The following is a 24,187-nucleotide window of genomic DNA, read 5'->3' as shown; positions in this document are numbered from 1 at the left end:
AATAAGAATAACAAGTGCCTTTTTTGGGGTTACAATTTGGCAACAAAGAACCCAACCCTGGATATGTCTCGAGCCGCAGTGCGCAGTGACTGGCGTCACGCAGCGCTCCCTGGGCGAGACGCGTGTGGATCCTCCCACGTCGCGGACAGGTGGCCGACCCCGGTCGAGCAGAACCGCGAGCGAACCAATCGGCCACAGCAAGGCCCCCCCCCAACACCCCGAGTGTGACTGTCGCCCCCCACCAACACCCCGAGTGTGACTGTAGCCCCCCCCAACACCCCGAGTGTGACTGTCCCCCCCCACCAACACCCCGAGTGTGACTGTAGCCCCCCCCAACACCCCGAGTGTGACTGTCCCCCCCCACCAACACCCCGAGTGTGACTGTAGCCCCCCCCCCAACACCCCGAGTGTGACTGTCCCCCCCCACCAACACCCCCGAGTGTGACTGTAGCCCCCCCCCAACACCCCCGAGTGTGACTGTCGCTCCTGGCTGGAGACAATTTCTGTCCTCATCAAGCAAGCGTTCATTTTCTCACAACTAGAAATGAGTGGTGTGTGTGTGTGGTTTTCTTTTAGCAATGTGAACTCGGGGCTCGCTGTTTGTGAGAATCTGTGTCGGCACACGAATCATTAACCATGGCCATCCCGCTCCTGTTGGACTTTACACTTTGGGGCCCTGAGATTGGAGTGAACGTCACTGCCGCCCTTCCTCTCACTCCTTTAAAGCTCCGTGGCTACACCAGTCCTGTCCTTTCTCTTTAACAAACAAAAGAACAGCGCAGCCTCCGGTTCAAACAGCATTCGGTGGCCCTAAACAGTCAACACACACAACGTAATTCGATTTGAATCAATCATGAAGAGGGTCCTGTCTCTCACCATCCTCATCTGTGCCGTCCTCTGCGCGACTGCGAAAACAGGTAAGATGCCATTTGGATTGTAATCGCACCTCTGGCCCCGCTGTCAACCTGCGGCGTGGCATTTTCGAGCGCCGAATCGTGGAAACCTCTATCGCTGCTGATGATGCGCGTTCTTTTTGAATGCTCTAACACTTTGCCATTGCATCTTTGTGTTTTGATCGCGGATTTTTTTTCGCCTTTCAAATATATGCTTCGTGTGTGAAGGCATTCGTAATCGGGCTGAACGATTTGGGGGAAATATCTAATTGCGATTTTTCTGACAGATTTTGCGATTGCGATTTGATTTGCGATTACATTTTTTGAAGTCACGCTTCAGTTCAATATTCACTGTGTAATAGATTTAAAACATGTGATGGAGCATAATCACATGATACCATCAATATATGAACTGCTCTACATATTCGAATTCAAGGATGAGAACTTAAAAGATATGAATTGCTTCCAACATGTATTTATAAAAACATTTTAATTGAAATAGAACAATGAAACAGAACGATTGTTAAGTAAAATAAATACAGTTATAATTATACAAACTCAAACAATTCCAATAAGAAAGTAATATGACTTTTCAAATCGCTAAAAATCGCAGCCTTTGCGAATTGCTAATCGCATTGTTTAAAATTGCGATTTCGAATGGAAATCGATTAATCGTTCAGCTATAATTCGTAAGTAGTCATTCGTCAGTGCCTCTAGAGTCGTTGACTTGTCTGCAAAATCTTGCGAGTTATAAATGTCGTTATTGTTGTCGTCCTTGAAAACTGGTGGGAGCTTTTGTAAGACCCAAAGTGATTTTCAAAAGAAACCTGCGCTAAAAAAACAACAAAAAGGAAAATGCAATCACAAAAAACGTCGATCTGTATTCATACAAGGCACAGCCTGAAAATTACTCGTGCTAGATTCAAATCGAGAAGTACGAACAGTATAGAAATCGTCAAAGACGAATTGACGTATGAAACGTCAAAACACTCAAATAAACTAATTGCAAAGTGTGGTTATGCCATAAAGTACACGTCATGCTGTACTGCTCTGCGTTCTTGGAAATGCAGATTCTTCTGTGACACGAAGCACCGACAGTAACACCTTTCCACTACATTCCTACAGTGTCAGCCGAGCCGTCGGGGTCTTTAGTACAAAAAATAAACAGCTGTTCAGAGATGTTTCCCGCACCTCCGATTATAACACGGTTGGCCACGTACGGTGCGAAAGAAGTTCAGAACGCAGTGACACACAGAGACATGAATGCTCATCCGCGTTCGCTTGCGGTGCAACGGGAATGGACATTCGACAATCCACTCTGCCACGTGTGCACAAATCGATGGGTAGCCAGTCAGCACTGTCCCCGACATCGAGATGGCATCGCTCCAAATGGAACGGGGGGGGGGGTTGACGGCTGGGCCTCAAATCCTCGCATAGTTGGGGCCCTTCTCTCAGGCCATCGCTGACTTGAATTGGTCGTTATTTTAATTGAGCACCCTTTAACATTCCACGTTGGATCACCTGGTTGACATCCCTGACTCAGGCAGGGCGCATTCACACGTACGGCTGATGCTGTTTTTAGTTTACGACACCCAACAGGTGGATATGGGGGGTGGGGGGGGGGCGAAAGGTTGCCGAAGTACGGAGTAGACACGGCGGCACTCGCGATAAACTGTGATTTACCTTTAACCCAGCAGCCACGCATGGTCCAGGAGCCAGAGGTGGAGTCGTTACACCACGTACCTTGACTTCTGACCTCAACCAAATAGTACTCCCACTAATCAGGGTTTAACTGTCTTATCTGATAAAGCAAAACATTTTTAACAGTTTTTTTTAATTTAATGAGCAGGACTTGCTTTCTTTTAGAAAGTGTTTTCTCAATAAGTGATGGATTGTATGTCTATTGTCTAACAGTTACCCTTATTGCTTATTCCTTGGTTAGTTCGTTGTATTGGGGCTTCACTTATTTGTAGCAGATGATCACTGAACTGTGGTCAATGGGTGTTATTTAATTTATTGTTCACCTTTATCTCAAACAGTGGCAACTGGAAGAAAATAACGTGATGGATAAGTTTTTTTTATAGAATTAGAAGTGAGTGTGAAATGTGTTTTTCATTCATCAAATGTACCTTCGTAACACAAAGATGTTACGCAGAAAAAACTTGTAACAAATGTCAATCACATGTTCAAAATACAATCTACAATAATTCCTTCAAACAAGAATACATATATTTTATATATTTGTTTCCATGCAAATTGAAATGTTATGTGAATGAATCAAAACCTATAGCAAATGTATTTAAAATGCTTCTACGGGAGTGACAAGATGAATTATGGTTCAGCAGGTCGATGAGGCTAGCAATTAAGCCAGCAGTGAGCCACTGAGGCAATTGTGTTAGGGAATTTGAATATGATAATTTTGTTTAAAATGTTATTAAATATCTAGGCAAGTGCAATTTAGTCCCAAGATTATTGTCAGAAGCATTCTGCACTGGGTTGTTTTAAGTTACACAGTGTAGGAGTAAAACGTGCGTCACAACCCAGATAATAGAATAAATAATTTTGAGTGGGCCACTCGAAATCCCAAGCCCTGGGCCACAGCCCCTTAAAGCCCCTTCCGCAGTGTTAATCCTCAACCCCGTGTCACGCCCCCCCCCCGACCCAGATGGCCCGATCTCGGGCCGCTGGCGCGGGGGACGTCGCTACGCGTACGCCTACAGCGCCAGCGTGGCGACGGGGCCCGAGGCGACGGGCCCGGGAGGCCGGCACGTGGCTGGGGTGAGCCTGGACGGGCGCGTGCACCTCGCCGTGCTGTGGTCCAGCAAGGAGCAGCAACTTTTGAGCGTCACGGTGAGTGGGCCGCTCACTCCGTGCCGCGGGGAGTTAGCGCGGCGAAGAAAGCCGGCTCACGTTGAAGCACCTCATTGACGTTTTGCATTGCTTATGAATGTTATGCGAAGGCACGTGACAATAAGTTGCCACGCCACCCCGTTACTCCGACAACCAGCCAGCAATTCGATGAATCGTGATGATTTAGAGATTGTGATTCAATTCAAGAATTTGTTCTTTCTGTCGCTCTTTTTTAGTCTTGTTTGTATTGTTCTTTTCGTTTAAGTTTGCACAGTTTAGTTTTCTTCTTTCAGCTAGCCTAAATGTAACGTTAGTACGTATATAAAATGGCTAAAATGTTTCATTAATTTAACATAATTGAATTCCACACTCTTGATTCAGAGCATGCATTGGAAGCGTTGGAATTGTTTCGAACCAAGGAATTGATGCATCGTTACATGCCTGTTTACACTCATGCATTTGGCTCAAGAAATCTGCTGGAAAACATTCGGCAAACGCATTCAGGACATTTATACGGCCAGTCCCTCCACCATCACAACAATGCTGGAATGGACACTATGTTGAGAACAAAAGAGGCCGATGCACAGTTCGGATGGATTACGCTGCCCCCCATCCACCATGCAGCCCAGATCTGGCGCCCTCATATTGAATTTGTTCGGCTCCTCTGGCGAGATGACCTATTTGGACAATGTATTTATCACGATGCTGTGGTGCAGTATTCCCTTCGCAAATGTTTATTTGAAGCAGATTGAACACTGGCCCTGATTCCTCATTGGTGCAAGGGCATAGAAACGACTGTAGGCTATGTTTAAAATTAGCCAAATGTGCATGCCATTCCAATTAATGATTAACATTTTGTATCAGATCAATTAAATGTTGAGATAAAAAAACAAGAGGCATTACTTTTGGACATCCCTTGGACATCCCTTCAATTGTATGCTCTTAGTTATTTGATCAGAGTTAAATTTAGTTTAGAATAATTATGTTTGTGAGGTGAAAGTGCCTTCACATATATATTCATTACTTTTTGTAGTCGACGTATATATGCCAGAGAAACTGCAATTAAATTGACTCGTTATTTGGGTTTTCAAGTGATATTTACGCTTGTTATTTTGCAACTTTCGCACAAACCAGGTTATCATGTTCCGCACATATTTTAACAGCACAACACAGTGAATAATGTTGCTCAACTTGAACTCCTTGTTATGCGCTTCGTGTTGATTGATGAGCCTAATTCCTGTTCAAGGAATCATCAAATGACGCGAGCGTGTGCCTTGCTCTCAGCTGAGCGACGTCCACTTCGGCAACGTGTCGGAGCGAGCGGCCAAGCAGGACGCTGCGAGGGCGGCGGGCGGAGACGGAATTCTGGGAGCGGCCGGGATGAAGGCCCTGCAAGCTCCCACGCTCGTTCTCATCACCCAGAACAAGGTGAGCCAACGCCGCTCACCGGCACGCGTACCCGTGGGTGAAGGAGCTGGAGGGGTGGAGGCGCATGAGAAGGATGGAGAGGCTGAGGTGACACCGTGCGTCTCGGCAATGCCCAACAGGGAAAACAAAAATCTGCACTTTTTGTGGAGAGGAGCTGTAGCCAAAGGGTAAGTAGCTTAGCTCCATACATCTTGGTTACAGGTTCTGATCCGATACTCAGATCACATGGTGCTTTCTCTAAATCAACCCCTAAGCTAGAGCATCTATCCGCTTAAGGAATGTATAGCACGTTATATGTTTAAGGTAATGCAGATTAAATTTTTACAAAAATTAAATGAGGAAGATGTACGTTTTACCATTAAAATGAAGTAAATTTGTCCTCACCCCTGTTCAGATGGATACACATTTTCGTGGGTAGGGGCTAAATGTATTATTGTTCGTCTTCCCAGTCTGCCAAGTGGGAGGGCGGGCAATAGCCCCCTACTCCCCTGTGGTGCAATATGCAGGTACACGCACCTGCCAGCTCACGAAAGTATTCGCTCAACCTTGCATTCACTCACCCACTCACTCACTCACAAACTCACAATTCCAAATCCTCGGTCTCTGCGTGCCTACGCACTCCATTCTGACCACAGCGGGTCGTGCTTTTCTGCCAAGTTGGGGAGCAATAGCCCCCCCCTCCCCCGGTCCCCCAGCCTACGGTGGTGGACACGCCAGATTGTGTGAACTATTGTCACCGCATCTGGTGCAGTATGTACGCATGTATGTTGAACTCATTTCGAACTGTACGTAGCCAACCGTCCTCATTTACGATTGTGGTTTTGCACTCCGATCGTGCTTTTGTATTGTTTGTTGTTGTAAAGTTCTGACATGTAAAAAAAAGAGCTTTGCAGCTCATCGGATTCCTCCAGTATAAATAAATGTTCTAATTCTGTGGCCATTGCCGCGCGCGACTGCTGCGACGCGCAGGTGGAGGGGCTGTACGTGGAGCCGGGGGAGCCCGTCGTGGTGGAGAACTTGAAGCGGGGCCTTGTGAGCCTGCTGCAGTTCCAGCTGTCGAGCGGAGAGGCCACGGAGGTGAGACCCGCGGTGCCCTTGACGGTCACTGCAGGGGTGGGGGAGTGGGGGGGGAGGAGGGTACCACGAAGCGGTGCCAATTCTGGCGGGGGGGGGGGGGCACTAAGGGGGCACTAACGATTAATGGGAGGGGGGCAGGCCCCCATGTCCACAGCCTCAATGTAGTACCACTTCCTGGTTGCCGAACGAATACATCATAAGGTCCTGCTCATTACACACACAGTGCTTGCCACAAATGAACCAGAATACCTTTGCTGATCTCATCAAGGAGCATAAACCATCACACGATCCCCAGTTATCCTCACAGCAGTGGATTCTGGCGAGCCATCGAACAAAGATGGTCGCCGCATCGCGCACTTTCAGATGCGCTTTTGCGACCGTCTGGAACGCTCTTGCTTCCGATATTGGGAAGCCACTGGAGCTATGCACTTTTAAGTCTACATTGAAAATTTATTTCTTTAGAACTGCTTTTTGTGTTTAGTTTAGTTGTCCTTCCAGTTAGCACGGTTGGCTATGTACTGTTGGATGAAGGCCTTCCCAGTCTATGCAGGTCATGAGGCTTATTTGACCATACTGCACCATTTAGATCAGAGCGGGCTGGTAGGGGGATGGATGGTGATGCAGAGGCCAGGACCGGTTTTGCATCATCTCCGATTAGCATGGTTGGCTATGTACGGTGCAAAAGAAGTCCAACATACATACAAATACAAAGATCCCCCCTATAGCCTTCACAGACTTATGGGGCAAGTGCTGTCAGCGAGCACCTATGACACACGAAGGAGTGGGTGGCCAACACCACGCCCGGCCACCTTTGTCTCCCCAGTGGCGATGTTTACACACCACAACAGATACTCATTTGAGGCTGAGTCGACCTATTGGAGGCCCAGTCCAGATAATCGTCACTGGTGTTGGCTATGCGCGAAAATAAAACTCGGGTCGTCTGGTTTGCATTGCGCTAGCCACTACGCTAACATGCATCACACACGTGCAATGGTACGATGCACCGCTCACTGTGGGAATTGAGCGCGATTTCTCTCATGTTTTCGTGCTCGTTCTGTTTTCTCTTGTGTCGTCCTCTCAGATCGATGTGTCTGGAAAGTGCAAGGTCACCTACGAGGTCAATTCGGGTCAGGTGACCAAGGTCAAGGACCTGAAGAGTTGCAGCAACCATCAGACCGCGCCTTCCGCAACTAACAAGGTGCCGTTGCAGTGAAGGGATTTGATTTGATTGCATTAGCGTCAACAATGAAATGTTTTGAAGGCATTTCTTTCTTGTCTGGGTGCAGCGAGCAAATTGTGCACGTACATTGCAGAGACGTACCATCGCTCTCTACTTTGTTCGAACTTTTTGCGAGGCTTATGATTTCATATGGAACAAATCAGACCCTCCCCAGACATTCAATGAATTTCTGCACTTCACCGTCACGATTCAAAAATACATTTTGGGTGTTTTTTTTACCAGTGCGTTGAATGGTAACACCTCAAGTGGCGAGCGCGCCAATGAATATATGAATCAAAACACATTCATTCTTACGCACACGTTTCTATGAATGTAAACGGAGCTTAATAATTGACATCAGTAAATGCAGTGTTACACCCAAAGGCCCCTTCAGTTCAAAGTAGAGCTTCAGCTGGTGCAATAGATGTACAATATCACAATTCACCCCCGCGTTCATTCCATTATCACGATTCTGGGCTGCACTTTCGTATTTTTTTCTCACGAATTTGTGGTGAGTTTTTTCACTGTCTTCTTTGTATTGCTTCTATCTTCTGTCTTGTTTGCACTATTTTGTTCGAGCACAATGAGTCCCAAACACAGAGTTGTCACGTAATGTGCATAGCATTTATTTTCACACGCAATTCAACGTGTGTATCGTGAGCGCCAGAACCGTCGTAATTTGAGTGAATGGATGCATCGTTGAACACCGCACGGGAGGTGCCAGTGTCGCTGCATTCGCACGCTTAAAACGCGCCCCGTGGTAGGGCGGTCGTAGAGCTTCGCGGTTAAAGTCCAGCAGCCGCCCTGGTTAATACTGCCGTGTGTTTCATCATCATCATCATCATCCATACACCATGGTGCGCCATCTGCATTGAAGATCCCATGGTGTCGTTCTCAAGAGTAGGTCATTGTGTGCGCTCCAGCGTCATGGTCCACATTTGCCATATTTGAAATGTTACCCACAAGCTACTGATTTGAAATATGAGTGCAGGGTACTGATTTGAGTACCTTGCGAACTGCTTTTTGTGTTTAGTTTGTTGTCCTTCCCCCGCACCTCCGATTCGCACGGTTGACCAGTGGCGATGTTTACACACCGCACCAGATACTCATTTTAGGCCGAGTCGATCTAGGGGAGGCCCGGGACCGGTTTAGATAATCGTCACCGGTGTTAGCCGTGAGCAGGAATCGAACCTGGGTCGCCGGGTTTATAGCGCAGCGCGCTAACCGCTACACTACCGCTCCCCACATATATACATACGTACATACCTACACACCCTACTTCGAAAACGTAACAGTACCCTCCTGAGTAAGAGCCACGAGACTGGCTGAGGATTTCGTGGGTTAAGCAAGCGCATTGTGATGTCGCTTGCCCGTTCCACTTGCCGTAATTCCCACAGCCCACGCGCGACATGCCACGTGGCAGCACCTGCGTGGAGCAGTGCAGGACTTGGGTGCTGCTGTAGCAGAATCAGAGGGCTGCATGAGATTGAGGGCAATCGCTTGCTGATAAGGCATGCTTACCCCCCCCCCCCCACTGAACCTTGATCCGAGTTCAAGAGATGAGAGTCGTAAAAATTATATATTATTCTAATCTTGTTCTTTGATTATAATCCACAGTTTTTTTCTACATAGTTGGCCATACGAATCACCCATTTGGCCACAATTCAGGGAAATTAAACACGTGGAAGAGAACTCGGAATCACATTATGACAAAGTCGTGACCTTTATGCCAAATTTAAATCAATCCAAATTGCAGTGTTCGAAGAGCGTGTGCAGGCAATGTGAATTAGATAATGTGCCTCATATATATATAAGCTATGGATTAACGTGTTAGACGTTTGACGAGCCAGTAGTCTATACCAATGAGATTATCTTTCGTTGCAAGCTTCTTATTTAGAAATCAAATAGTTAATCTCAAAATCGGCACATTTGTCCAGAGCTCACCTGCACAGGATATAATAGTTTATAGTTCATAATCGTTGACAATGGGCTGGTACCTAAATACTTCCACCTCTTGTCCACCTACTGGACATCTGTGTAAATACATATTCTGATTCTGACCTCCTATAGAAGTTAGGGACGATATTTTGACAATCAATTGAAGTAAGCGCGGTTGTGCAGGACGCGCCCCTCGAAGGGACAGTGGCCAGTGGTCAAAACTAACAATGGACTTGCGGCCAAAGGAGAGAACATATCCAGTGTGAAGATGGAGTGATGAAATCAGCTCGTGTGCAGGTGTTGGATGGATGGATAGTTGCTTCGCATGCCTGTGAGAGATCGCGACAACTTGGTTCGGGATGTCTTTAACCAGCAGTGGAGAGACCATGACTGATGATGATGAATACTCTGCCCCCCTCCTAGGTGCTCGGGTTGAAGTGGAGCCCAAAGAGTGTGGCGTCGTACACCTTTGAGGGCGGTTTTCTGAAGTCTGTTTCGCTGGAAGAGACGCACGGCATCACCCTCAACATGCGCACTGAGGTTGGGAAGACGGTGGTGAGCAGGTACAAAGGGGAAACTCGGCCTCGGTCTAAAACTAAACTGAACTCGTTTTTATCTTACCAGGTAAGGACCACTGAGCTATGCAGCTGTTTTGTCAGAAGCGACCTGGCCGCGATGGATAGCTCAACTAAGTGGCTTATCACGTGGGAATGTACAGCAGCCACGTAATCTAAACGCACGTTTCTAAATGTGGAGGGTTAAAAAAACAGAGGACCCGGAGAAAAATCCACACGACCACGGGGAGAGAAAACACGCAAACTCCAAATATACAAAAGGCGTCAGGGTCGGGATTGAACCCACGACCTCCAGCATACCAGGCGAGGGAGAGAGAGTGTCACAAAACGCTTTCGTGGTTATCGTCTCCAGATCCAACCGCGGGGATAATGAGTCAAAAGGGCAGAATGAGGCCCGTACAGTCCTTACATTTACGACTGCACTGGAGGGTGCGGAGACTTGGGGGTAAATGGTGCCATAAACCAAAAATCGCTCTGCCCATTGCCATGTTTCTTGCAATTATCGTTAGGGCCACAATTATTCAATGTAAAAATACCAGTTCCATTGTTATCGTTACCATACAAATTGAGGACATTATTGCGACTTAAAACCAATAATGCCCTTAATGAACTCAGGAAAGCCTCCCCAAGTCTTGAGACTTTTGTCCGGGAGCGTTCTCCATTTGGATGGTTGGCCAATTCAAATAGCGAGTAACTTATGGGGAGAAAACTGGAAAACCTGGAAAAAGCCCACAGTACGCAGGACAAGACTCCGCTGAGTTACATTCAGCCGTAGTGCCATCACCTCGCCACCCTGCAGCTCTTGCCGATCTCAGAAATCTGAATCTTTATTTAGACTTAATGAATCCCATGAGGTGGGATGATGGACGCTTGTGTTGCGCCCGAAACGTCGCGATTTATTTTATTTTCTACCCACGTGACTTTACCGAAAGAACCAAAGAGTATGGAATCCTGCAGTCACAAAAGCTTCAAATCAAGATTGAATCCCGTGAGCTTTGAAGTTTTTTTTCACAGATGCCCAGTAGGGGCGGGTCAGAAAGTTACAGCAACAAACAGTGCAAAAACTGATCGGAGTGCAAAGTGTATACATTGTATATATACTCTTGGTTCTTTCGGTAAAGTCACATAGGTAAAGAAAATAAAAAAATAAAAGATACAAAATAAATAAATTACATCACGACGTTTCGATTGCAACACAAGCAATCATTATCAGATGTGACAACCACAGCATTCACGAACACTAGAAAATATATGAATGGTAAGCAAGTCAATAAAAAAATAATGCATCGATATGAATATAGCATCCGACACTCCCTGGCAGTTTGCCATCCAAGTATCAACCGGGCTCAGCCAAAAACTTCGCTTCTGAGATATGAACTTTGATTGGGACCGTGCTCACTCGTGTCCGCTCTTTCACCACCAACCTGCTCGTGCATTCAGCCCAGAGGTCGCAAACGAGTTTTGATTCCTTACCCATACCCGTACCCGGCCGGGTACGGGTAGGGTACGGCCGGGTACGGGTAGGGTACGGGTATCGGGTACCTGTTTGCGACCTCTGGGATGAAGCCATGTTGCAGGCGCGGGTGGGTTGATTCTAGGAACTTGAATTGTGACAAACGGTTACTCACCAGTGACTCACGGCCTACCAGTACCCGTACCCGGCCGGGTACGGGTAGCCGGGTAGGGTACGGCTATCGGGTACCCGGTTGCGACCTCTGGTTCAGCCGTTCCCTCGCTCCCCCTTCCCCAACGCGTGGCGGCGCCCGTAACTGGTGACGCTTCCCGCCCGCCCGCCCCGCTGCGCCGCCGTGCAGGCAGCGGCTGGAGATGCTCTCGGCCGAGGGCGGCGCCAAGCAGCTGAAGGCCAAGACGGCCAAGGAGGCGGTGGCGAGCGCCGGCGGGAAGCACGCGAGCCGCCCACTGCCGTCCGAGAAGCTGCGCCACGAGTGCGCCAGCTGCCCCTCGGTAAGCGCTTGACTGTCAGCTTCCGATGCCCGCTGGACCGGGTGTCGCCAAATGCTCGAAGTGGGAAAAAGCGGGCAAGCTAACGTCCTGAAGTCGCTACGCGCCACTTAGGTGGAACTTTTAGAGTTGTCAAAAAACGTCACTGGAACATGTATGGTCTGACGGTTAATGTTTTTAATTCGTTCCACGGAAACTACTGTGAACCAAAGTAACTGTTCATCGAATTCACTTATCAGTTTAAAAGTAAGTCAAAATAACTGAGTCTGCAAGAAAGCTGTTTCCACGACCAAAACAGAAAACATAATGTAAACAAAGCCAGTCGAGGTCTGAACGCTGAGGGCATGCCTCAGCCCCCACTTACAAGTGCTCGGATTGGCTGTAATTGGTGCACGCGTGAATAATGTAAACGACCGTTAATCAAAATGTTAACGTCAGTCGAAACCAGGGGGTCCTATGGGAACGTTAACCGAAAAACTGTTAACCGATGCCACTGTTAACCGAGGGATGGCTGCATTATCCGTAAGTAAACTGATGCAGGACTTGGAATTGCTCCTAAATCGGTGTGAAGTCCTCGTCACGCATAGTCGCTCCGCGTATCGCTGAGAAATAAAACAAAAAATTGCCACTTGAGAAACGCTTAAAAGTCGCTAGATCTTGGGGCAAATTTTGGTGAGTTGGCAACACCGCTCTGCACACACCGCAGCTATCGCCCAGTGGCCTTCGCTTTTGGGGCGGAGGGGGTTTTAAAATAGGTACGTGGTCAGTTGATTTGGACGCGGCTCGGCATTCTCAAGGCTCCTGAGGCTGGCGTGTTTGCCTCTCGCCTCGAGACCCAATCAGAGACGAGTTTGCGATCTGTTTGCCAGACACCCCGTCCATAAATCACTTTGTTGGTCTGCTGTATAGGAGCAGTCCACATGAAATACTGTCAGACGTTTGTCGAAAGACACGATCAGAGAATGAGTTGTCAATTTAGTGCGTATAAGCCCTGTGAAAGACAGGTTTGTCAATCCATTGGTGACAAACCCCATCAAATACCTATGAGACACTGCTCTCTCAGTCGATTGGCTAAATATGCATCTTGCCTAAATTTAGATATCTGCAGCATAGTATGCACAGCTCCCATCAGATACCAATTAGCCAGTATTATCTAGTAACTGCAATGAATTCGAGTCTGTCAATGCATTGCTTAAATACCCTATCAGAGACTTATTTATAAACCTGTTGCCTAAAGACCCAATCAGTAACTGGTCTGACAGATATTCGTATGCTATTTTGAAAAGTACAGCACAAGTTTAAGACGGTGTGTTGAGTTTGGAAAGCCATTCGATTGCCTCTGGGGTTGCCAGAAGGATTATTTTTTAACCTCCTATAAAAGTGTTTGTGGGGCAATGATCGGTGATGTGAGTGATGACTCACGTTAGGGACGTCTGAGAGTGAGTGACCTAACGACCCCATCAGTGACCAGTCGAACAATCTTTTGTTTAGAAACACCATCAGCAATCAGTATGTCAAGTCAGTTGTCGAGAGCCCAAATCGCAAACTGTTCCATCAATATATTGCCGAAAGACCACTTGAGATACCAATCTGTCAGTCTTCTATCCAGAAACACCATTGGTGACAGGCCTGTCAGCAACTGTTTAGAAACCCCATCAGCGACAAGCCGAGCCATGTCATTGTCTAAATAGCGCCCATCAATTAAGCGGTCTGCCGGTCGCTTCCCCAAAGACGGTCGCTTGCCTAGAGACTCCCTATTGATAGCCGCTGGACGGTGGGGCTTCTCTGCAGGCGAAGAAGCAGCTGAGCGACGTGCGGAGGCACCTGCACCCGGAGACGCTGTCGCAGACGGTCACCACGCGCAGCTTCCTCAAGCTGGTGCGCGCCTTCCGCGGCGCCGAGTACGGCGAGCTGCTGCGGCTGCTCGAGGACGAGCCCAAGGACACGCTGTGAGCGCGCGGAGGCGGCGGGCACGGCGCACCGTGCTGCACGTGTGTGTGTGTTTGTCTTGTGTGGGGGAGCGGTAGTGTAGCGGTTAGCGTGCTGCGCTATGAACCTGGCGACCCGGGTTCGATTCCCGCTCACGGCCAATACCAGTGGCGATCATCTGAACCGGTCCCGGGCCTCCCTTAGGTCGACTCAGCCTTAAATGAGTACCTGGTGCGGTGTGTAAACATCGCCACTGGGGAGACAAAGGCGGTCGGGCGTGGTGCTGGCCACCCACCCCCTCGTGTACCGTTCCAGCCTTCATAGGTGCTCGCTAACAGCACTTGCCCCTACAGCCTGTTAAGGCTATACGGGGGATCTTTGTCTTTGTCTTGTGTGTGTGCGTAGAGCGATGTAGTGGGGCTCATAGCTGGTGCATCTGGCCAGTCATCTCAGTCAGTCGACCCGTGGCACCTGCTGGGTCTGTCCCGTGACCTCCTGCCAGCGAGCCTTAGACACTTCAAATGGCCTCAGAGTTCGCCTGGCCTGGCACAGGCGCCGTGCTGATGTCACTGTCACTTAGTGGCGAATGGCGCGTAGTGGTGTAGAGCGATGGCGTAGCGGTTAGAGCGCTGCGCTACGAACCGGGTGACCCGAGTTCAATTACCGCTCACGGCCAACACCAGTGGCGATTATCTGGACCGGTTATGGGCCTCCCCTAGGTCGTCTCAACCTCAACTGAGTACCTCGTGCAGTATGCAAACAATGCTGCTGGGGAGACAAAAGTGGTCGGGCATAATGCCAGCCCTCCACCCCCTCGTGCAACGTCCAAACCTTCATAGGTGCTTGCTAGCAGCACTTACCCTACAGTCTATTAAATGCTGTAACATCAGTGGCGGGTGATATTTAAACCGCTCACGGCCAACACCAGTGGCGATTATCTGGACCGGTCATGGGACTCCCCTAGGTCAAATCAGCCTTAAATAAGCATCTGGTCTGGTGTGTGATCATAACTATCATCAATCATTCCATCGATGATCATCATCGTCCATCAATTCATTATTATCATCATCACCCGATAATGCCATAAAATATATTTCATTGTTATCAATCGAATCATCAACATTAATATTATTAAATACAGTAGTAATTGATTAAATAATCATGATTATTAACCACCCATCAGCACCACCACCATTATCGTCGAACATTATATGATCAAATTATCATAGAATCATCATCATATGATCATTTTAACATGATCCAACAATTAATGTCAATCATCATTGTCAGCCAGGAATAAGAACCATCGATGTGTCATCCAATCATCATTTTATCGATCCACCACTGCCATAGCCGTCACCATTAAAGCCTTTGCCGCGCGCACGCCTCGCTCGCGTGCGCTTTTCCCCGTCCCGCCCGACCAGGCTGCAGCTGATCGACGCGATGAGCGCCACGCAGACCGACGCGTCGCTGCGGGCGCTGCTCCGCTTCCTCGACCTGTCCCAGGGGAGCATGGCGGAGGCTCACGAGCGCTTCCTCTATGCCTGCGCCTTCGCCACCAAGCCCTCGCAGCAGCTGCTCGCCGGCCTGCTGGTGAGCCCCCGGGAGCTCACCCCCCCCCCCCGCCACCGACGTGGCCAGTTTGGTGGCGTGGCTGACCCAGCATGATGGCGGTGCGGCTGCGCGAGGGGGTCCCACGAGCCGCAGGGTGGGGGTGGTGGGGGGGTCCCATGCTCCCAGTAATTACAAAGAGAGGACGTTGGAGAGGGGATGCCCCATCGCATTGCCTTGCATGGGAGTCCACGCCGTCCACGCAATGCCACTGCATGCGGTGTTAATGCAAAAGGTTTGAAAAGTCAGAGTGGGGGCGCCACGGTGGTGAGATGTTAACTATCTCGCCTGGTATGCAGGATGCCATGGGTTTGATTCCGACTGACGCCTGTGTATGTGGAGTTTGCATATCTATCTCTCCGTGGTCACGTAGGGTCCTCCGGATTTTCCCTCCATATTCAGAATCAAAATCACGTGTTTCGAGTATTTGGCTGCTGTAAATTTCCACGTGGTAGCCACTTCGTTGAGCTACCATTTGTGGTCAAGTCGCTTCTGAACATGAGCTGTATAGCTCAGTGGGCCTTACCTGGCAAAATAAAAACAGTTAAAAAAAAAGTTTTATATTTGAAATAGTTTCGTTTTAGTTTAATAGTTTTAAAAGAATGTCCCTGGGGTTCAGTCAGTGGCACAGTGTACATGTGATGCAACTGCATCAGGGCCCATAGGCCAGAGGGGCCCAGGCCCCGCTCTATGACATGGGGAGGATAAATTGGAATGGGGGGCGGGGGGGGGGTCCATGCCATTCCTTGATGGCATGGACCCCCCCCAGGAGATCGAATCGGCGACCTCTGCATGACAAGTTCAAGTGTGCTAACCATCGCTCCACGGGTACATACGCGAAGACAACCGTATAATTTTCCAAGGCGTTATATTTCCTACGTGTTTGTTTGTCTCCGCCTCAGGAAAAGCTGAAGTTGCCGATCGCTCAGTCGCAGACGAGCGACACGCTGGTGATCGTGATCGGGGCCCTCGTCGGGAAGCTGTGTCAGGCGGGGCAGTGCGACTCTGCGGTAAGAGCCCTCCGCCCCGTCCACATCTGCGCATTGCAAACGCGCCGCCGTGTGCTCGCCAACAGCGGCGGTGGCAGCGGCAACACCCCGCATCGTCTTTGTCCCCCCTCCCCGCCCGCACCGTCCGCGTGCAGCCGGTGGTGGAGGCGCGGGAGCTGCTGTTTGCGGGGCTGGAACGCGCCGCCTCGGACGCGGAGGCTCAGGCGTTCCTGCTGGCGCTCAAAAACACGCTGCTGCCCGACACGGTCGGCTTGTTCGCGCGGCACGCCGAAGTCGGCTCGGGCGCCAGCAGCGTCATCGCCATCTCCGGCCTCCAGCGGTTCCCTGATGAGCTCATCACGCCGGAGGTGCGGCCAGCGTTGGCACTTGCACACACAGAGACAAAGATCCCCCCCCCCTTCCACCGTGTAGCTTCAAGAGGCTGTTGGGGCAAGTGCTGTTAGCGAGCATCTATGAAGGCCACACGATGGGGGTGAGTGGCCAGCACCACGCCCGACCGCCTTTGTCTCCCCAGTGGCAATGTTTGCACATCGCACCAGGTACTCAATTTGAAGCTGAATCAAACTAGGCCCAGGACCGATTCAGATAATCGTTACTGGTGCTGGCCGTGAACGGGAATCACATTTTGGTCGTCGGGTTCGTAGCGCAGCGTGCTAACTGTTGCACTACCGTTCCCCAGGTACAAACTCACATTTACACAGGCACGTAAAGATATGCACACACATGAGTCATGTTCGTCATAGGGGTGTCAAATAAATATTTATTTAATTCTCAGAGTGGTAATTGTGCTAAACGATAAACCAATTTTTTGTCAAAGTGACACTTTTTTACTGATTGGCCGTGTCGGGTGGTGGTGGAGCGTTACGATACATTTATAAATAACGCGATCTAAACCCAAAAAGTTGATTTATGAAACCAATTTTTATTACGTGTTTTTTTTTCCATGGTGCCTTCACCGTCCTGGCCGAGACTATTTCACAATTGCACTTGAGAAACCGCTTTGACGAGAGGCACCTGAAACCCAGACGCAACTACCAGGCAATCCCGGCAGCGCTGGCTCAGGGTCCGCGACCTCTGAGCCAGCCGGGCTCCTCCGCAAGCGGCTGACTTGCGCGGAACGCCGCGGCCGCCGCCGCCGCCGCTGCTTCTGCTGCTGCCGCTGCCGCTGCAGGTGCGGGCGGCGCTCAACAGGATCTACCACCAGAACCGGCGCGTGTACGAGAAGACGGTGCGCGTCGCCGCCATGGAGCTCATCCTCACCAAGCAGCCGTCCCTCGAGGAGGTGCGCAACATCCTGCTGTCGGTCGGCGAGCTGCCCAACGAGATGTCCAAGTTCGTAGTGGTGCGCGTCAACGACCTCCTGCACTTCCACCACCCGACCAGGTGCCGTGATATCTCCCAACCCTCTCCACCGTCCCCCCTGCCACACTTAACCCACCCCCGACCCCCCGCTTCGCTCCCTCCCTCTCTCCCACCCCTATTCCCAGTGCTTGTTTTCTCACTGGTTACTGGTAGGCTGGAGTTAGGAAACGTGACTGCTCGTATCGGCGGCCATAACGAGAGGTATGATGGACGTGGTGTGCCGCGAGCCGAAAAATACTGACCTGGTCACCGAGCCGGACAGACCCTGCTGAAATGAAACCCTGCCTCTACCACTCTTGACTCCGCCCTTATAATGTGCCATCAACCAAATTGTTCAGTTGCAGGGGAAATCCTATTTCACCACATTCACATATTTTGCTATCTCTAGCCCCGCCTACTTAAACTTGGATTGTACCCACCTCAAATGTATATAACCTTTGGCTACAGTTGTTCTCACGCTACATTTTTTCCTGCCTCAGCAGTCAGCCTGCTGTATTTTCTTCACCTGAAGACGATTGCTTGTGTTGCGATCGAAACGTCGTGATCTATTAGTTATTTTTCTATCTACGTGACTTTACCGAAAGAACCAAAGCGTATATTTCGCTAATTTAATCTGTAAAGATAAGCGGGGGCGTGGATAATGTTGCAATGTTCTGCCACATCTGGATTACTTTTCCGATGTGCGGAAAGTTGCTGCGACCGGCTGGATGGAGCATCGTTATTTAATTTAGTTGCTTTTTCATTAATTTTTTACCTACGTGACTTTACCGAAAAAAAAACTAGAAAGGATGGAGCATCGGCAAATAACAGCACGGGATAAACAAGATACAGTCCACATATATTTTTAACACGTAGACCAATATCATCATCATTATTCGGAATTTTGTGTCGGATCGTTTGAGAAAAATGTATTTTGCCACCCGACACGGCCAATTATTTAAATTTGTCACGTCAGCAAACGTGCCAATTCATGACTGCTTCAGCACAGACATTTAGTAACTGGTTCCAGACATTGTTCTGGAAGTCACAACCAGCATCATCAGTCAGTTTCCAGAATTGTGAAAATATCTTCCAGTCTAAATGAGATTATGCAAATGAGACGAAGGAATTGCTTCCTGAGACAAACTGCGACCCCGATTCGTAAAAAAAACTTCCGGAGGACGAGCGAGGTGATGTGTCGCGCGCTCGGGGAGTGCGTCTCGACGGGGCTGCCCGCATGAGCACGTGCGTGTCCGTGTGGCGAGCAGCCAGGTGATCAGACAGGTGCTGCGAGACCCCATCGTGCACAACTACGATCGCTTCTCCAAGACGGGCTCCTCCTCCGCCTACTCCGGCTTCATGTCCAGTCAGTGGGAGAGTGCACGCACAGCGAACGCCCGTCAGCCCCCCCCCCACCCCTTCTCCACACCCTGTACAGAGAATTGTTATGCGGTCCCGGTAATTCTGTGTAGCCCGTAGATTTTAACGGTCACTTTATAAGTGACCTCTGGTTAAAGGTCCTGTGATAATATAAAGTCGTCGTGCAGCGATGTGGTGGTGTTCACGCTGCACCTTGTAAAGTGAAACAATTAACGAAGTGCCCATAAAAAAGCCACAATGGGATTTCATATAGTTAACTGCAGGAAATTGAACTGAATTGATGCAATCAAGTACAAAAAAATCACCGGATCGATCTTAGCTCTTTTAAACCCCTCCCCACACTGCGTAAAACCAAGCGCCCGTTTTTGGACTGACGAACTTTTTGAGTGAAACGGGAGGGGGGGCATCGTGAAATGGAAACGTGTAATCGCCTCGCAAAATGCTCTTGGGCAATGTATAGCCGAGGTGTCCCTAAAAAAAACATTGGCTGTCCCGTCATTCGGTACAGAAACCAAGGACATGACCAGCACGTACAGCCTCAACATCCTCTACTCCAACTCCGGCATGCTCCGCAAGAGCAACATGAACATGTTCCTCTTCTCACACGAGGCCCAGCTGCACTCTGTGCAGGTGAGTGAGTGATTGAGCGATGGCTGGGTGCAGAGCCGGCCCAGTCACTAAGCGACCCTTGCAATTGCAAAGTGCCCCGTGGCCAGCAGAGGGCCCCCTAGAGTCACTGCTAGCTAGTGGGTGAAAAAAATCATACATCAAAGGGGCCTCCAACCAAATTTTGCTTAGGGCCCCCAAAGGTCTAGGGCCGGTTCTGGCTGGGTGATATTCTTAGGTTTTTTCGGTAAAGTCACGTAGGTAAAACATCAAAATTAATGAAAATAAAATAAAATAAAAACAAAAAACAAAAATCACGACGTTTCGGAGGCAACACAAGTCTCAGTGTTGCCTCTGAAACGTCGTGATTTTTGTTTTTTGTTTTTATTTTATTTAATTTTCATTAATTTTGATGTTTTACCTACGTGACTTTACCGAAAAAACCTAAGAATATGATTCCTTGCAGTCACGAAAGCTTCAAATCTAGAATCTGGCTGGGTGGTTACTTAGTTGGGTGGGTAGGTAAGGTGGTTGAGTGGGCAAGTTGGCTGAGTGGCTGGTTGGGTAGATGGTGGGGCAGGTGATTTAGTGGTTGGCTGGGTGGGTAGCTGAATTGGTGGTTGAGTGGGCAAGTTGGCTGAGTGGCAGGTTGGGTAGATGGTGGGGCAGGTGATTTAGTGGTTGGCTGGGTGGGTAGCTGAATTGGTGGTTGAGTGGGCAAGTTGGCTGAGTGGCAGGTTGGGTAGATGGTGGGGCAGGTGATTTAGTGGTTGGCTGGGTGGGTAGCTGAATTGGTGGTTGAGTGGGCAAGTTGGCTGAGTGACAGGTTGGGTAGATGGTGGGGCAGGTGATTTAGTGGTTGGCTGGGTGGGTAGTTGAATTGGTGGCCGAGTGGGTAAGTTGGCTGAGTGGCTGGTTGGGTAGATGGCGGGGCAGGTGGTTTATTGATTGGCTGCGTGGGTAGTTTGTTGTTCTTTCCCCGCTCCCCCTACGTACGGTGCGAAAGAAGTGCAACATACATACTTACATACATAGTTGGTTGAGTGTATTTGGCTCAGTGCGTGGCTGAGTGGATGGCTGGATCGTTATAGCTCTGCAGGTTACAGGCTGCTGCAGGGCTCCGTGGCAGGCAGCAGAAGGCGGTGCATCAAAATCCACGATTGTACTGTACTTCTAAGCTCCCAGCCTTTAGCCAATCCACACTAACCAGCCCAAACCAGCCTCGCGACATTGGGGGAGGCCCTCACCCGGCAGCGAGCGGATTTATAACTAAAGTGGCTGTACGTCTGTGCGTGTGTTTGTGAATGCGTTTGTTTATTGACCAGGTGTCGCTGGAGGCTCAGGGACTGGAGGGGCTAATTGCGGCCACGCCGGACGAGGGAGAGGAGGATCTGGACTCGATGGCGGGGATGGCGCCCATCCTCTTCGACGTGCAGCTGCGTCCAATCACCTTCTTCCACGGCTACGGCGACCTCATGGCCAAGATGTGGGACGCCACGGGGGAGCCGACCTCCGCCGTCAAGGGCATCATCCTGCTGATCGATCACTCGCAGGTGAACGGTGTGAGACGTGAGCAAGCGAAGGGAAAGATTCGGGAGCCCCTAGGAGCTCAAGGTGGGGGGCTCAATTTATGAAAAAAATATGGATACACCTAAACACCGGTTTGCATAAAAGGCCAATTAAACTAAAACTATAAACTGTTTCTATTTTACCAGATAAGGCCCACTGAACTATGTGGCTTCTTTTTCGGAAGTGACCTGGCCACGAATGATAGCTCAACGAAGTGGCTTATTGCGTTGAAATTCATAGCAGGCAAATACTCTCAACGCATATAGTTTCTAAACACGAGCACGAGGAGAACATGCAAATCCCAAATATACAGGTGTCAGGGTCGGGATTGAATCGGCGACCTCCTGTATATATATCAGGCGAGGTAGTCGACATCTCGCCACCGCGGCAACGAATTTTTTCTATTTAAAGTCTCATTAATTTCTCTCGCGATCGTCTGTCCTGCAGGACTTGAGCCTGCCATCAGGGCTGCGTGCCGACGTTGAGTTTCAAGGAAGCCTGGCCATCGACATCTCTGGCAGCATGGACGTCAGCCTGTGGCACCGCGAGTCCAAAACCATTGTGCGCAACAAGTACGTCACTTCGAGGAGGAGAAATGATAGTTAGAGTTCGTCGTTGTAATGTTCGGCGCTTTGTTGATTCAATGTTGCTGGATGGAGGAGTCACCGTGCCACGTCAGTCATGGGGGTTGTTCGACCATACTTCGCCACCCTGGTTCAGCGCGGTTTGGTGAAGTATGGATGACTCGGACTGCATCGGATATCAGTGGACACTCTTGTTAGCCATGCCCGGGAATCGAACTCAGGTTGCCAAGCTTGTAGTGTAGTGCGAAAATCACTATGCCTCTACACGTGTGGTTGAAATTCAACATTCCTATAATGTTGTGTGGAGAGTGGGCAGGGTCGGGGGTAGAAGGGAAGGCTTGGGGGGAGTGGGGCGCAGTGGTTCACACACCGCACCATTCACCTGATGACCTAAGTTTGATTCCTCACCGCGACTGAGGCGTTTTTTAAAACTTTTTTGAGTCATCCGTTTAGTCGAGCAATCAAACTGAATTCTGGTAGAATTATCGATAAACCTGGTAGCCCACGCTGGAATATAAATTCCACAAGTCACGGTCGATCAGTAACGTGTATGCATCAACTCACTATTCCTCGAGTAATGTGTTATGGTGATGCCTTTCAGCTTGTATGAACAGGTCCCTGTGGGGTGGGCTGGTAGGAACGAACAAATACGATACGAAGGGAGAGTTTGAGGCCTAGTTCTAGGCTTTAGGTCTAGCTGTAGGCTTTAGGCCGCTGTGAGTTAATTTTTAATGTAAATATTTTAATTAAAAACTATCTCAGGGAATGAGTTAATTTTTAATTTAAATATTTTAATTAAAAACTATCTCAGGGAATTATAAGGGAATGTTACACTTGTTTAGCCAGGAAAGCCTCACTGAGTCTAAAGGTTTTTATAGGGTCCTGCCAAGTGTTTGCAGTAGGGGGCGATGTTGCTACACCTAATCGGACATCGGACAGACGGACGGACGATATAATCTATTGTAGGCTGGTTCAATAAACGATCCTGTGTTTGTCCTTTTTGCACGCACCCACTAGGGGTGCCTTGATGCTGTCCGGGGTGGTCTCCGTGGCGCTGGGCCACCTGCAGGTGAACAGTGAGCTGAGCGCCGAGGCGGCGGCTGGCATGGACTTCACCACCACCGTCAAGTTCAACTCCTACCCGTTCCTGGTGTGCATGCAGATGGAGAAAGACACCTTCCCCTTCAGGTGCGGCAGGGCCGTCAACGTACACAACAATACTTTTTAAAGACTTCGTGGACAGACGGTGGCCGGTTGGTCGGTTGGGTTCGGAGGTCGGCGCCGTGAGCTGGCACCGTTGAGATCCCCAATTGTGAATCCCATGCGGCGGTTACCTTCGATGACACCGCGGTCTCAAGCGCGGTGAGTTGATGGCCTCAGCCCGGTCGTCACCAATCACCGTGTAAGTAAAAATGTTGAAAATAGACATGACATTCAATTTGTTTCTTCATCTAACTTGGCACAATTTAAGCTCTTAAGATTTTTAAATCATCTTTTTGACCGGCATGCGACAAACATGTCGTGGCAGGGTGGGTGGGAAAAGTGCTGTCCCCCAATTGTGTGAACCCGATGTCATTTGAAGAGCCATCAGAGGCGTAGCGCTAATACCGGTATTGTGGACCGTTCTCTAACACGAATGTCGATGATGATGTCTTGGGGCCCAACAGGGAGGTGCTCACACAGTCGGAGAAGGTGTCGGGGCTGAAGATCCAATACAGCGTTCGCAAGGGACGATCCATCCTCATCCCAGGCTCCGAGTTTCCGCTCCACCAGGACAACTCGGCCATGTGCCGCCGCATGCACCAGCCCAAGGACAGCGAACCCGAGTGGTTTTGAGGCGCCCACTCACTCACTCACCCACCAACCGACCCACCAAACCCACCAACCCACCCACCACACCCACCCACACTCACCCACCAAACCCACCCACACTCACCCACCTAACCCATGGCCCCCGTGCCCTCCCCCATTTCCTTGCTTTGCATGAAGCAAAGCAAGGAAATGATCAGCGCCCCAAGCAGCTCAAAGAGTGACCCACCTCCCCCCCCCCACCCCCCGGATTCGTGGCAGAAATAGGGGCGAGCAGCTCAAATTCAAATCCGAAAAAAAACCAGCAAGCGAATTGACTTACGACAGCAAAGATATCTGGCTCGTCCCTGTCTTCGAAGTGGGGTATTGTGTGTCAAGCCACGTATTGAGCGTTTATTCTCTCAAG

The 24,187-nt window shown here is 49.6% G+C and overlaps 1 protein-coding gene across 1 annotated transcript; it reads left to right on the top strand.

Annotated features, from left to right (window-relative positions):
- The first annotated feature begins 853 nt into the window (after window positions 1-853).
- LOC144934044 (microsomal triglyceride transfer protein large subunit-like) lies at window positions 854-23,892 on the top strand. Its single transcript, XM_078859408.1, has 18 exons — window positions 854-917; window positions 3,559-3,743; window positions 5,028-5,171; window positions 6,141-6,248; window positions 7,330-7,446; window positions 9,829-9,968; window positions 11,795-11,945; window positions 13,734-13,891; window positions 15,296-15,464; window positions 16,385-16,492; window positions 16,627-16,839; window positions 17,664-17,875; window positions 19,102-19,199; window positions 19,722-19,843; window positions 21,145-21,372; window positions 21,836-21,960; window positions 22,990-23,160; window positions 23,640-23,892. The coding sequence occupies exons 1-18, from the start codon at window positions 854-856 to the stop codon at window positions 23,806-23,808; spliced, it is 2,682 nt and encodes an 893-aa protein (XP_078715534.1). The 3' UTR covers window positions 23,809-23,892.
- The last annotated feature ends 295 nt before the right edge of the window (window positions 23,893-24,187 follow it).

Source organism: Lampetra fluviatilis, chromosome 9, assembly GCF_964198595.1.
Source record: "Lampetra fluviatilis chromosome 9, kcLamFluv1.1, whole genome shotgun sequence".
Lineage (NCBI taxonomy): Eukaryota > Metazoa > Chordata > Hyperoartia > Petromyzontiformes > Petromyzontidae > Lampetra > Lampetra fluviatilis.
The sequence above is the reverse complement of the archived record's forward strand: the minus strand, read 5'-3'. Positions and strand labels throughout refer to the sequence as shown.

Excerpts from the sequence above, each read along its gene's own strand:
- LOC144934044 (XM_078859408.1), top strand. The coding sequence starts at position 854 with ATGAAGAGGGTCCTGTCTCTCACCATCCTCATCTGTGCCGTCCTCTGC. Across the intron at positions 918-3,558 it reads CTGCGCGACTGCGAAAACAG|ATGGCCCGATCTCGGGCCGC; the intron begins GTAAGATGCCAT and ends CCCCCGACCCAG. Across the intron at positions 15,465-16,384 it reads AGCTGCTCGCCGGCCTGCTG|GAAAAGCTGAAGTTGCCGAT; the intron begins GTGAGCCCCCGG and ends TCTCCGCCTCAG.